The sequence below is a fragment of the Chiloscyllium punctatum genome, chromosome 6 (genome assembly GCF_047496795.1).
Source record: "Chiloscyllium punctatum isolate Juve2018m chromosome 6, sChiPun1.3, whole genome shotgun sequence".
Taxonomy (NCBI): domain Eukaryota; kingdom Metazoa; phylum Chordata; class Chondrichthyes; order Orectolobiformes; family Hemiscylliidae; genus Chiloscyllium; species Chiloscyllium punctatum.
Genome location: NC_092744.1, coordinates 31,038,154 through 31,052,631, shown reverse-complemented (window position 1 = coordinate 31,052,631; position 14,478 = coordinate 31,038,154). Strand labels below are relative to the sequence as shown.

General features: G+C 42.7%; 1 protein-coding gene across 2 annotated transcripts in view; it reads right to left on the bottom strand.

Annotated features, from left to right (window-relative positions):
* daw1 (dynein assembly factor with WDR repeat domains 1) overlaps positions 1-14,478 on the bottom strand; it is a 70,945-nt gene that overhangs the window by 17,845 nt on the left and 38,622 nt on the right. For both annotated transcript variants that reach the window (XM_072571749.1, XM_072571750.1), the window contains exons 6-7: positions 11,886-11,985; positions 9,448-9,555 (exon numbers count right to left, since the gene is read on the bottom strand). In XM_072571749.1, coding sequence (XP_072427850.1) covers positions 9,448-9,555; positions 11,886-11,985 — 208 coding nt within the window. The remainder of the gene's footprint in view (positions 1-9,447; positions 9,556-11,885; positions 11,986-14,478) is intronic.

Here is a 14,478-nt window from a genome sequence, read left to right as displayed (position 1 = left end):
GTTCTTCCAACCTCCTGCCTGTCTATTTTGAAAATGCACAACCAACAAGCCTGGAAATGGAGATTGCTTTCTGAGACTATTGTTCAGCCTGGAATCCCAATTTACACCTCCTCTCCAAAAGAACAATCGACCAAAACCAACAGACACAAGAGTGAGACAGCTTTTACACCTCAGGCTACTCAGTGTAGACAAAATGGGATATACAGAGATACTGGACATTCAACCTGGATCAAAACCCATTGACACATACTCTAACCATCGGAAAGCCAATTAACCTCAGGATAGAAAATCAAGACCTAAAAGAAAGCTACAAACATGAAGTTAAAAACCACAAAACACCAGGTTATAGTCCAACAGGTTTAATTGGAAGCACACTAACTTTCGGAGCGACGCTCCTTCATCAGTTGATAGTGGAGAGCTCGATCGTAACACAGAATTTATAGCAAAAATTTGCAGTGTGATGTAACTGAAATTATACATTGAAAAATTGATTGTCTGTTAAGCCTTTCATCTGTTAGAATACAGTGATGGTTTCACTTCTTTCATGTGTAAATCACAAAACCTTTTTTTTTAAAAGTTGCATTCTCGGGATAGCTGTTAACAATGGTGATAGCTCGACAATATGTTGAAGGTAAAAACAATGACTGCAGATGCTGGAAAACATATTCTGGATTAGTGGTGCTGGAAGAGCACAGCAGTTCGGGCAGCATCCAAGGAGCAGCGAAATTGATGTTTCGGGCAAAAGCCCTTCATCAGGAATAAAGGCAGTGAGCCTGAAGCGTGGAGAGATAAGCTAGAGGAGGGTGGGGGTTGGGAGAAAGTAGCATAGAGTACAATGGGTGAGTGGGGGAGGGGATCTAGGTGATAGGTCAAGGAGGAGAGGGTGGAGTGGATAGGTGGAAAAGGAGATAGGCAGGTAGGACAAGTCCGGACAAGTCATGGGGACAGTGCTGAGTTGGAAGTTTGGAACTGGGGTGAGGTGGGGGAAGGGGAAATGAGGAAACTGTTGAAGTCCACATTGATGCCCTGGGATTGAAGTGTTCCGAGGCGGAAGATGAGGCATTCTTCCTCCAGGCATTTGGTGGTGAGGAAGCGGCGGTGAAGGAGGCCTAGGACCTCCATGTCCGCGGCAGAGTAGGAGAGGGAGTTGAAATGTTGGGCCACAGGCCGGTGTGGTTGATTGGTGTGGGTGCCCTGAAGATGTTCCCTAAAGTGTTCTGCTAGGAGGTGTCCAGACTCCCCAATGTAGAGGAGACCGCGTCGGGAGCAACGGATACAATAAATGATATTAGTGGATGTGCAAGTAAAACTTTGATGGATGTGGAAGGCTCCTTTAGGGCCTTGGATAGAGGTGAGGGAGGAGGTATGGGCGCAGGTTTTACAGTTCCTGCGGTGGCAGGGGAAAGTGCCAGGATGGGAGGGTGGGTTGTAGGGGGGCGTGGACCTGACCAGGTAGTCACGGAGGGAACGGTCTTTGCGGAAGGCGGAAAGGGGTGGGGAGGAAAATGTATCCCTGGTGGTGGGGTCTTTTTGGAGGTGGCGGAAATGTCGGCGGATGATTTGGTTTATGCGAAGGTTGGTAGGGTGGAAGGTGAGCACCAGGGGCGTTCTGTCCTTGTTACGGTTGGAGGGGTGGGGTCTGAGGGCGGAGGTGCGGGATGTGGACGAGATGCATTGGAGGGCATCTTTAACCACGTAGGAAGAGAAATTGTGGTCTCTAAAGGAGGAAGCCATCTGGGTCTCATGTGGTGGAACTGGTCCTCCTGGGAGCAGATACGGCAGAGGCGGAGGAATTGGGAATACGGGATGGCATTTTTGCAAGAGGTGTAATCCAGGTAGCTGTGGGAGTCGGTGGCTTTGTAAAAAATGTCAGTGTCAAGTCGGTCATCATTAATGGAGATGGAGAGGTCCAGGAAGGGGAGGGAGGTGTCAGAGATGGTCCAGGTAAATTTAAGGTCAGGGTGGAATGTGTTGGTGAAGTTGATGAATTGCTCAACCTCCTCACGGGAGCACGAGGTGGCGCCAATGCAGTCATCAATGTAGCGGAGGAAGAGGTGGGGACTGGTGCCGGTGTAATTACGGAAGATCAACTGCTCTATGTAGCTAACAAAGAGACAGGCATAGATAGGGCCCATACGTGTGCCCATGGCTATCCCTTTGTTCTGGAGGAAGTGGGAAGATTCAAAGGAGAAATTGTGAAGGGTGAGGACCAGTTCGGCCAAACGAATGAGAGTGTCGGTGGAAGGGTACTGTTGGGGATGTCGGAAGAGGAAAAAATGGAGGGCTTGGAGGCCCTGGTCATGGCAAATGGAGGTGTAGAGGGATTGGATATCCATGGTGAAGATGAGGTGTTGGGGGCCAGGGAAACGGAAGTCTTGGAGGAGGTGGAGGGCGTGGGTGGTGTCTGGAACGTATGTGGGGAGTTCCTGGACTAGGGGGGATAGGACAGCGTCGAGGTAGGTAGAGATGAGTTCATTGGGGCAGGAGCATGCTGAGACAATGGGTCAGCCAGGGTGGTCAGGCTTGTGGATCTTAGGAAGGAGGTAGAACCGGGCAGTACGGGGTTCCCGGACTATGAGGTTGGAAGCTGTGGGTGGGAGATCTCCTGAGGTGATGAGGTTCTGTATGGTCTGGGAGATGATGGTTTAGTGATGGGGGGTGGGGTCATGGTCGAGGGGGCAGTAGGAAGAGGTGCCCTCGAGTTGGCGTTTGGCTTCAGCGGTGTAGAGGTCAGTGTGCCAGACTACCACTGCGCCCCCTTTATCCGCTGGCTTGATGGTGAGGTTGGGATTGGAGCAGAGGATTCAGAGGGCTGCGCGTTGTGAGGGTGAGAGGTTGGAGTAGGGGAGGGGGGTAGACAGGTTGAGGCGGTTAATGTCCTGGCGGCAGTTGGAAATGAAGAGGTCGAGGGCAGGTAATAGGCCAGTGCGGGTTGTCCAGGTGGATGCAGTGTGTTGGAGTTGGGCGAAGGGGTCCTCGGAAGGTGGGCGGGAATCCTGATTGTGAAAGTAAGCTCGGAGGCAGAGGCGGCGGAAGAAGTGTTCGACGTCACGGCATGTATTAAATTCATTGATGCGTGGACGGAGGGGGATGAAGGTGAGTCCTTTGCTGAGGACTGATCGTTCGTCCTCAGTGAGGATGAGGTCTGGGGGGATAGTGAAAACCCGGCAGGGCTGGGAGCTGGGATCTGGTGTGGGTGTAGAGCTGGGAGTGGGGGCGGAACCTGTAACTGGAGTGGGTGTGATGGTGGGGGGAATGGGGGTGGAGTCATGAGCAGGGATAGTGTTCCCCTCGGGGTTCTGGGGGGTGGGGATAGTGACAGTGGGGTCTGTGGGGGGGGGGCGTGTCAGCAGAATGCAGGTGAGTGGCGCTGGTGGGGGCGGAAGTGGTGGTGGGGGCGGAAGTGGTGGTGAGAACGGCAGTAGGGGTGGCAGAAGTCACTGAGCATGTGGCATCAGCGATGATGTGAGGGGCGGAAGTGATGTCACATGTGATGCTCTGTTATCTCACTTTTTAGATAAGAATCAATCTAAACATCAGGTCATAGACAGAGAACACAGGGGGCTAACACCTTCAACATATTGTCTAGCTATCACCATTTTTAACAGCTAACCTGAGAATCCAACTTTTTAAAAAAAGGTTTGTGATTTACACGTGAAAGAAGTGAAACTATCACTGTATTCTAACAGATGAAAGGCTTAACAGACAATCAATTTTTCAATGTATAATTTCAGTTACATCACACACTGCAAATTTTTGCTATAAATTCTGTTACGATCGAGCCCTCCACTATCACCTGATGAAGGAGCGTCGCTCCGAAAGCTAGTGTGCTTCCAATTAAACCTGTTGGACTATAACCTGGTGTTGTGTGATTTTTAACTTTGTACACCCCAGTCCAACACCAGCATCTCCAAATCATGACTACAAATATGAAGGAAGATAAGGGACACACAGCCAATATAACTGCTATCCCCAATCTTACCTGAGGAGGAGAGTCTTTTTCAACATCAAGCATTCGCACAAAAAACTTCCCAACAGGCTTTCACCACCAACAACCAGTTTCTAAAGCAAGACCAAGAGGAGCTGAATATAGAGGCCAAACAAAGAAACTTAATTGGGAAGCTGAACCAAGAGTATCATCAAAACAAAGGACACCCAGGAAGGGAGATGCCAACCAGCGCTATCTGAACAAGATCTTCCAGACACAGGCCGGTTCCAAACCAAGGGAGCTGACAGCAAGAACCTCAGCAACTGGGCACACTTCAAAACCAAGTTTTGAGTGGTAAATATAAATTTCTGACACCCCAAACTTCTGACCTAGTTAGCAGGGAGGGGAACACAGTGCATTGGGACCCAAGTGTAGGAATTCTGATTAAAGAGTCTGAAATTAAACCATGAATAAAAATTGAAAGAACTGTGGGTGCTGTATAAATTCGAACCAAAAACAAAAATTGCTGGAAAAGCTCAGCAAGTCTTGCAGCATCTGTGACGACAAAACTGAGGAAGGGTCACCAGACCCAAAACATTAATTTGAGTTCTCTTCATAGATGCTGCCAGCCCTGCTGAGCTTTTCTAGCAATGTCTGTTTTTGTTTCTAAAATTAACTCCTGTTGTTTCCTGTGTGTCAGTAGAATAGTGTTCTTATAGCGGTTATCTAGTTACTCGCATATTTAGAGTTCTACTGTTCTGTGCATTGATTGTGTCAATTTCCTTGTTTTATTACATTACCTATTTGCTTGTATTAAAATTATCTTTTCTATTTTAAGTAAACGCAGAGATTCTTTTGCCCTGAAACATCTGTCTACTGCCACTTCATTTCACATTCCCTAAATAAGTCCAGTGTCCAGAACCAGGTATCTGGAGGTGATTTAAACCACTTAAAAATCATGAAACAACTGATTGAAAACTAGAACTCTACACAACAGTGCAGCAGTTTCTCCAGAGTGAGTGCCAATGTAGACTATTTGTTAAATAATTAGAATGGGGCTTGAAATACCAATATTTTCACTCAGAGGTGACACAGCTACCAATAAGCCAAAGGTTGGATCTAGTTAATTGAGAAGAAGTGCCAAAATTATCCATAAATTTTAATTTGGATTATGACTCTTTTGCACATATAAATCAAGACATCAGGAAGGGAAAGTTGAAGTAACCCACACTTAATGTTTTGATTTTCCATCACTTCTATCGAGCTAGTAGCAATTCAGGACAATTGTTGCCATCAAGCAGGAAGATTCTTACTTGGTGAGAATTTATAATCAAAGAGAAAAAAGGCTGGAGTATAATTATTGTGAACCAGTGGGAACCACAATATTGGACATCATTGAAAATAAACTTAGCGAAACAGATCAGACTAATTTAAATTTGGCCAATATCCAGCAAAATACTAAAGTTGATAAGTATAAAAAGTATAAAGGCCTTAAATTTGTTTAAAGTTAAAAATCACACAACACCAGGTTGTAATCCAACAGGTTTATTTGGAAGCACTAGCTTTCAGAGTGCTGCTCCTTAATCAGGTAGCTAGTATTCAACGGAACACTCAAGCCTCTCCACCATAGCAAGTTGGCAATCCATGGAAAGATCTTAGAACCATAGAGTTGTACAGCACAGATCCAGGGGCTGTTTTGGTCCTTCAACCCAACACACCCATACCAACCTGACATCCCAATCTGACCCAGTCCCATTTGCAAGCATTTGGTCCATAAACCCTCTAAACCCTTCCTATTCATGTACCCATCCAAATGTCTTTTATATGTTGTTGTTGAACCAGCCTCCACCACTTCCTCTGGCAGCTTATTCCGTACATGCACCACTCTCTGTGTGAAAAGGTTGCCCCTTAGATCCCTTTTAAATCTTTTCCCTCTCACCTTAAACCTATGCCGTGTAGTTTTGGATTCCCTTACCCAGTGAAAAAAGACCTTGGCTATTGACTCTATACAACCACTTGATGAAGAAGCAGCACTCTGAAAGCTAGTGCTTCCAAATAAATCTGTTGGATTATAACCTGGTGTTGTGTGATTTTTAACTTTGCCGACCCTAGTCCAACACCAGCTTCTCCACATCATTCTATCTATGCCCTTCAAGATTTTATAAACCTCCATAAGGTCACCGTTTAGTCACCGATGGTCTATGGAAAACAGTCCCATCTCATTCAGCCTCTCCCTATAGCTCAAACTCTCCAACCCTAGCAACATCCTTGTCAATAGTTTTTGTGCCCTTTCAAGTTTAACAACATTCTTCCTATAGAAGGACAACCAGAACAGAATACAGTATTCCAAAAATGGCCTAATGTCAGAGAGGCATAGAGCCAGACAGCACAGAAACAGTCTCTTCAGTCCAACTAGTCCATGCTGACCATAATCCCAAACTAAACAAGTCTCACCTACTTGTGTTTGGTCCATATCCCTCCAAACATTTCTTATTCACGTAATTATCTAAATGTCTTTTAAATTCCGAAATCACTTCCTCTGGACATTCATTCCACACACAATTCACTTTCTGGGCAAAAATGACCCCCATGTCTTTTTTAAATCTTTCTCTTTTCACCTTAAAAACTTGCCCCTTCGTCTTGAAAACCCCCAGCCTAGGGAAAAGACACCAGATGCTCACCTTATCTATACCCTCATGATTTTAAAGACCTTTATAAGGTCACTGTCCTATGCTCCTTAAAACTCAAACCCACTACTCCCAGCAACATCCTGTCCATCACTCAGCCAAGTCCTGTACAACCGCAACATGATATCCCAACCCTATAGTCAATGCACTGACCAATAAAAGCAAGTCATAGAGTCATAGAGATGTACAGCATGGAAATAGAGCCTTCGGTCCAACCTGTCCATGCCGACCAGATATCCCAACCTAGTCGCACTTGCCAGCATCCAGCCCATATCCCTCTAAACCCTTCCTATTCATATACCCATCCAAATGCCTCTTAAATGTTGCAATTGTACCAGCCTCCACCACTTCCTCTGGCAGCTCATTCCATACCCGTATCACCCACTGTGTGAAAAAGTTGCCCCTTAGGTCTCTTTTATATCTTTCCCCTCTCACACTAAACCTATGCCCTCTAGTTCTGGACTCCCCAACCCCAGGGAAAAGACTTTGCCTATTTAGCCTATCCATGCCCCTCATAATTTTGTAAACCTCTATAAGGTCACCCTTCAGCCTGCAACGCTTCAGGAAAAAAGCCCCATCCTGTTCAGCCTCACCCTATAGCTCAAATCCTCCAACCCTGGCAACATCCTTGTAAATCTTTTCTGACCCCTTTCAAGTTTCACAACATCTTTCCGACAGGAGGGAGACCAGAATTGCATGCAATATTCTAACAGTGGCCTAACTAATGTCACGTACAGTAACAACATGACTTTCCAACACCTATACTCAACACTCTGACCAATAAAAAAAAGCATACCAAATGCCTGTTTCACTATCCTATCTACCTGCGACTCCACTTTCAAGGAGCTATGAACCTGCACTCCAAGGTCTCTTTGTTCAGGAACACCCCCTAGGAACTTCCCATTAAGTGTATAAGTCCTGCTAAGATTTGCTTTCCCAAAGTGCAGCAACCGTTTTCACTACCCTGTCAACCTGCAACTCCACATTCAAGGAACTGTGAACCTGCACCCAAAGGTCTCTTTGCTCAGTAACACTCTTCAAGGCTCTACCTTTAAGTGTATAAGTCCTGCCCAGATTTGCCTTACAAAATGCAGCACTTAACACGGTGCGGCACGGTGGCACAGTGGCACAGTGGTTAGCACTGCTGCCTCACAGCGCCAGAGACCTGGGTTCAATTCCCACCTCAGGCAACTGTCTGTGTGGAGTTTGCACATTCTCCCCGTGTCTGCGTGGGTTTCCTCCGGGTGCTCCGGTTTCCTCCCACAGTCCAAAGATGTGCAGGTCAGGTGAATTGGCCAATCTAAATTGCCCGTAGTGTTAGGTAAGGGGTAAATGTAGGGGTATGGGTGGGTTGCGCTTCGGCGGGGCGGTGTGGACTTGTTGGGCCGAAGGGCCTGTTTCCACACTGTAAGTAATCTAATCTAATCTAATCTAATCTAACACTTATCTAAATTAAACTCCATCTGCCAATTCTGAGCCCATCAGCCCATCTAGGAGAAAGTGAGGAGTGCAGATGCTGGAGACCAGAGTTGAAAAGTGTGGTGCTGGGAAAACACAGCAGGCCAGGCAGCATCCGAGGAGCAGGAGAATCAACGTTTCGGGCATTAGCCCTTCTTCAGGAAGACTTATACCCGAAACATCGATTCTCCTGCTCCTCGGATGCTGCCTGGCCTGCTGTGTTTTTCCAGCACCACACTTTTCAACTCTGGTCTCCAGCATCTGCAGTCCTCACTTTCTTCTAGTTGATCTTAACCTACTGCGAATCCTCTTGCAAGGATGCCTACCTTGAAGAAGCTCTCCTCCCTCTACAGATTCCTGAAGAAGGGCTTATGCCCGAAATGTCGATTCTCCTGCTCCTCGGATGCTGCCTGGCCTGCTGTGTTTTTCTAGCACCACACCCATCAGCCCATCTAATCAAGGTCCCATTGTACTCTCAGATAACCTTCTTTCCTGTCCACTACACTACCAATTTTTGTGTCACCTACAAACTTATTAACCATTCCTCCTATATTTACATTCAAATTATTCATATAAATGACAAAAAGCAGCGGACCTAGCACCAATCCTTGTGACACACCGCTGGGCACAGCCCTCCATTCTGAAAAACAACTCTCCACCACCACCTTCTGTTGCCGACCTTTACACTAATTTTGTATCTAAACGACTAGTCCTCCCTGGATTCCATGTGATCTAATCTCGCTAATCTTGCTACTATATGGAGTCTTGTTGAACAGCTTGCTGGAGCCTTGATTTACAATAACTAATGACATGGCAGATGACAATTTGGCAAATTAATATTAGCAAGTCAGATGCTCCATAGAGAATGACTTGTATGGGCAAAAGAGACAAATCAAAATGTGAACCACTGTTTGTCTCAAATCAAAATGACCACTATATGTTTAAACGAGGAGGTAGAAGTGTAGTGGTATTGTCACTGAATACCCAGACTAACGCTCTGGTGTCAAGGGCTCGAGTCACAGCATGGCAGATGGTGAATTACAAGCTAATCTAAAAACAGATTTGATTGGCCTAAAAAATCTGGTTCACTAATGTCCTTTAAGGAAAGAAAATCCGCCATTAGATCACCTGGTCTGGCCTACATATGACCCCAGATTCACTGACTCCTGAGTACACTCTGAAATAGTCTAGCACACTACTAGACAGGTCTCCCAGTATCAACCAAGGCACTGGAAACAGCAATGATGCACAGTACTGTGAATTCACCTACCCACCACCACAATCCCCCACCACTTCACAAACCAGTGATACTTACATTCTGTGCACAATTGAAAGAAATGAAAAAGCATTTGTAGCGTTTTTCATCATACATACTGTTAGTGTAACAGACTCTTCTCCAGATTGGATGTTCCAGAGCTTTGCTGTTGTATCCATACTGCCTGTTGCTACTAGAGTACTTTGGGGATTAAATGATAAACACACCTGTAATAGATTTTTTAAAAAAGTAATTAAAAACAATCACCTTTATAAAGAAAATGTTCAACAGTTTTACATGACAATTAAAAACCACACGTTTTTATCAGGCATTTTTCAAATGGCGCCGGCTGCCATGGTAGTTTCTGACAGCACTCCTGGTATAATTAACTACCATTTCCAATCACAGAAATAAAAGAACATCACAACTCACAAATATCAGAATCGTGGATCTTTGAACATCATTAGAACTTCTCCACTAAATTACTAAATGTTCCTTTTAAGCAAGCATTACTTTGTTTAAAATCATTATTCTTGCAGTGTTGCAAATGTCAAAGAAAGCACAATAGTAATTGGAACATACATGCTAAAGACATGAAATTGGATGCTGTTATGAACTAAACTGCAGAAGAGTACAAATTGCTATTTTGAAGAGATACAGGTTTAGGGTATCTTTGGTTATGTAATGGTTCCCCATTAATTACTCCACTTTCGTCCAGTTTTCTTTAAGCATTCCTTGGCAAGAAGTGTTTTTTTTTACCCTTATTTACCCTAATATGCTTATTGTAACCCTTATTATCAGAATTCAAATGACAGGCAAAAGTGGCAGAATAAAGTCTACTATTCTATGCAATGGATGCAAGATCCATATATTTGTCACAAAAACAAACTTAGTACATCAGTATGTTGCCTGGTTCATAAACCTTACGTGCCTTTTAAATAATAAATATTGTCATTGAAGGGATTTGGGATTAACATGTTTTTTCTTTTCTGGTTTGAATAGAATGGAGATTATATAAAGTTATGTACACTGCAATTAGTTGTTAAGTCTGAGCTCTAAAACCCAAGAGATATTTTTATGGATTTTAAAGGATTGTCAATTGCATTATATGGTATAATTACTGAAAAGAAGACCTTTTCAAAAGTCCAGTGTGGTAACATTTCTCTATCCTTAAAGTGGCATCTCATATGCAGATATTATTTCCAAAGGCATTAGTAATCCTCTAATTATCTTTGTTCATAATTGAGTTTGTGTATCTAATGAAATGGCTGACAAGTTAAAATGAATACTTTGCATCGGTTTTTACAATTTAGGATGACGACAAAGCACTAGAACTACAAGGATCCTAGAAAAATATAAACAAAAAAATTTGGTGGATTCAACACAAAATTAAAACTGAAGAATGCAGAAATTAATGAGATATAGGGCACATATGTCTCCAGTTTTCAACTTCAGTATATTAAAAAGAAAGGAAATTGCAGATGTGTTGGCCAGATTTTCGAGAGCTCAGCAGATTCAGTAATTACACATTTGGATTAGAAAATTTGAAATATTAATCCATTCCTGCAGAAGGGAGGGAATTTGGAATCAAGTAACTACACATCTATAAGCTTGATATCAAGGTGGCGAAGTCCTTTGAATCTATCCCTGGGGAAAGAGTAACTGAACGCTTGGACAAGCATGATTCAACCAAAAAGAGACAATATTGATTCATAAAGGATACAATCTGTTTCATTAAGTAAACTTTTTAAAGAAGGTCATTAATGTAATGGTTCAGGAGGGTCTAGGAATATTGACAATGTGGATCTACAGAGGAACTTGATAAGATCCCTTACAGAAGACTAAGCAAAAATGAAAACACACTGAACTGGACATAATTTTCTCACATGGGTCATTGAATATGAAACTGAAGAGGGCTAAGAGGATGTGTATGCTGCTTGATAGAATATGGCAATTTATACTGGGTCTTAAATAGCTTTTTACTATTAAAGTTTTGTTTAGAAGTAATCGTATTATTTTTAGGGGTGTTATAGAACTGAATTAACTTTCAAAAACCAACTCAGGTTGCTCAGGTTCCCAAAGGAAAACAATGTTATTACTGAATAGAAAATGTATATATAGCAAAATAAATAATATGGGAATGGATTAGAAATGCTACACAAACAATTTGGATTTTTTCTTTCCAAACTCTGCAGATGTTGTAACAAATAGACAATAATCTAAGAACATCACAGGTCTCATGAGATCACAATGAAGGCCTAGTTTGAAAAGGTAGGCCATCAGGAAGCTCTGCTGTTGAAGTAATAATCTTGGTCTAATTGATTTGATTCGTACTGCATCTCCCTCATGTAAACAAACACAAGTCAGTGAATCTTACTCAGCTACACCACATGTAACCCCCAAGCCCCAAAAAGTCATCTGCAATTTTCTTGAAAATAAATTAAATAAATTCAACAAAATTATAAAATATGATTTTTTAAAAGAAGTTTTATCATTTAATTAAAAAACAATAAAACCAAGATGCCCTCTTTAAACCTAAAAAAAAAGAGAAACTTACAATTTCTGCTGTATGTCCACGAAATGTATGGTAACATTTGCCTGTTTCAGAGCTCCATAATTTGCAGGTTTTATCGAACGAACCAGTTGCAATCTTGTCTCTAATTAAAAGTAAGCACACATTGCAATAACGATGCAAAAACTGTGAGGTAAAGATGTAGAGAGTGAATTTCCATTTAGTGGTTCTCCAATCTCCATTGTAACATAAATAGAAGAAGAGAATTATATAAGCTGTTCTTAAGAAGTGACAGCCATACTTGTACGAAAAGAATAAAGCTGTCCACAAAACATTGAATAGAACATTTCTCTTAAAGCAGCAATGCAGAACTACCTCTATTATCCGAATACCAATGATTCAATTTTCGGATTATCTGACAAGATCTCAAGGTCCTGTAAAAATGCTATCCATTATCCAAACAATGTGTTATCCGAACTCTCAGTTATCCGAACAGAATACTCCCCACCCATCTCATTTGGATAATTGAGGTTGTTTTGTAGATCTTTTATGTCTGATTCACCATATCTAACTTAGTTCTATACTGATCCAACTGCAATGGTCACGTGCACATCACAGAGCTGCCAAGTCAAAACGTATGCTCCTTTTAAAAAAAACCTACCTTTGAGTTACCTTCGTGATGCCAACAGTTTTGGATTGGGTTCTGATGTGGGTTTTCCAATTTGAGATAAGCTGAGGCCAGATTTCTTTGTTGCTGATAAATATATTCATTATTATATTATATACGACAGCAAGGCTACAGAGCAGCACACTCTGAGCTGTAGAGGGTCAAACTTCATTGCACACTAACATCTGACTATGGAAGTCACATTAACATCACAGCTTATCTCAGAAACACACCTACGAAGTAATTAATTCCTAGCTCTATTTCTTCTCCAAGAACCTTTCCAGTTTCCAATTGTGCAGAGTTGCGAGTACCACATTAGAGGAAAAATCTGAATGTATTAGAGAGAGTGCAGAAGTATTTTACAAGAGTGGTTCCCAGGAATGAGAAACTTCAGTTATGAGGATAGGTTGAAAACGTTAGGGCTGTTCTCGTTAGAGAGATAGCTAAGAGGAGACTTGATCGAGCTTTTCAAAATCATGAGCAGGCTGGACAGAGCAGATGGAGAGAAGCTGTTCCCAATTGTTGAAAAAAGAAAGAACGGGACGACATAAATTTAAAGTAATGTGCAAACAAAGCAAAGGTGATGTGAAAAATTAGTTAGGGTTTAGAACACATTGCCTGTAAGTGTCATGAACACAGGTTGAGTTGAGACACTCAAAAGGGCACTGGATGATGATCTGCTTAGAAATAGTTAAAAATCATACAACACGAGGTTATAGTCCAACAGGTTTAATTGGAAGCACACTAGCTTTCGGAGCGACGCTCCTTCATCTGGTGTTAGTGTGGACATGCTGCGTCAAAATGGCTGCCTTCTGTGCGATAATACTCTAATTACTAACTGAACGTGTTTCCTCAACAGTTTCAGCTAACTTTAAGTCAATGCCCTCTTGTTTTTTTTCACAAGTGGGAACAGCTTCTCCCTACCTAGTCTGTCCATCCTGCTTAAGATTTTGAAAACCTCTATCAAATCTCTCTCTACGGACAACATTCCCAACCTTTTCAATCTGTCCTCACAACTAAAATTTCTCACTCCTGGAAACATTGAATAGAAAACATTCTATCTGGATACATCAGTGTGAAATGGCAACTGCTCTTCCCAAGACCGCAAGAACTTACAGAGAGTCGTGAATACAGCCCACTCCATCACGCAAGCCAGTCTCCCTCCATTGACTCCATCTGGACTTCCCACTGCCTTGGAAATGCAACCAACACAATCAAAGATCTCTCTCACTTCGGTTATACTCTCTTCCACCCTCTTTTGTCAGGCAGAAAATAAAGAAGTTTGAATACACAGATGAACAGATTCAAAAATAGCTTCTTCTCCGCTATTATCAGACTTCTGAACAGACCTCCTAAATGTTAATTCTGATCTCTCTCTCCCTCTCTGTCTATGCACCTTCTCTGCGATTGTAACATTGTATTCTGCACTCTGTCTGCTACCTGGATGTACTTTGCCTGGTGCAATCTGCAAGTACAACACGCAAGCAACACTTTTCACGGAATCTCAGTACATGTGACAACAATAAATCTAACTCAAACTCTCTCCAATACATTCACAGTTCTCCAATAATGTGGTACTCACAACTGTGCACAATACTCCAATACTGTAACAAAACATTTCAGACTATATTTTTAACACTACCTCTTTTCCTGCTGCATTCACTAGAAGCTTTGCAGTCAGGACTATCAAAGCAGATTTGAAATTAACACAAAACATTCCTGATGAAATGATGCGAATGGAGGAACCTCAGTATTTCCTACTGTCACATTGGACAATGTCACTTGAACATTAAGACCATAAGAAATAAGAACAGGACGAGGCCAATTGGCCCCTCTAGCCTGATCCATCATCCAGTAAGGTCAGGGCTGATCTGAAACTCCCCATGTCCACATTCCTGTCCTTTCTCCTCAACCATTGCATCCCTTACTAATCAAGCATCAACCTATCTCAGCCTTAAATATACACAAAGC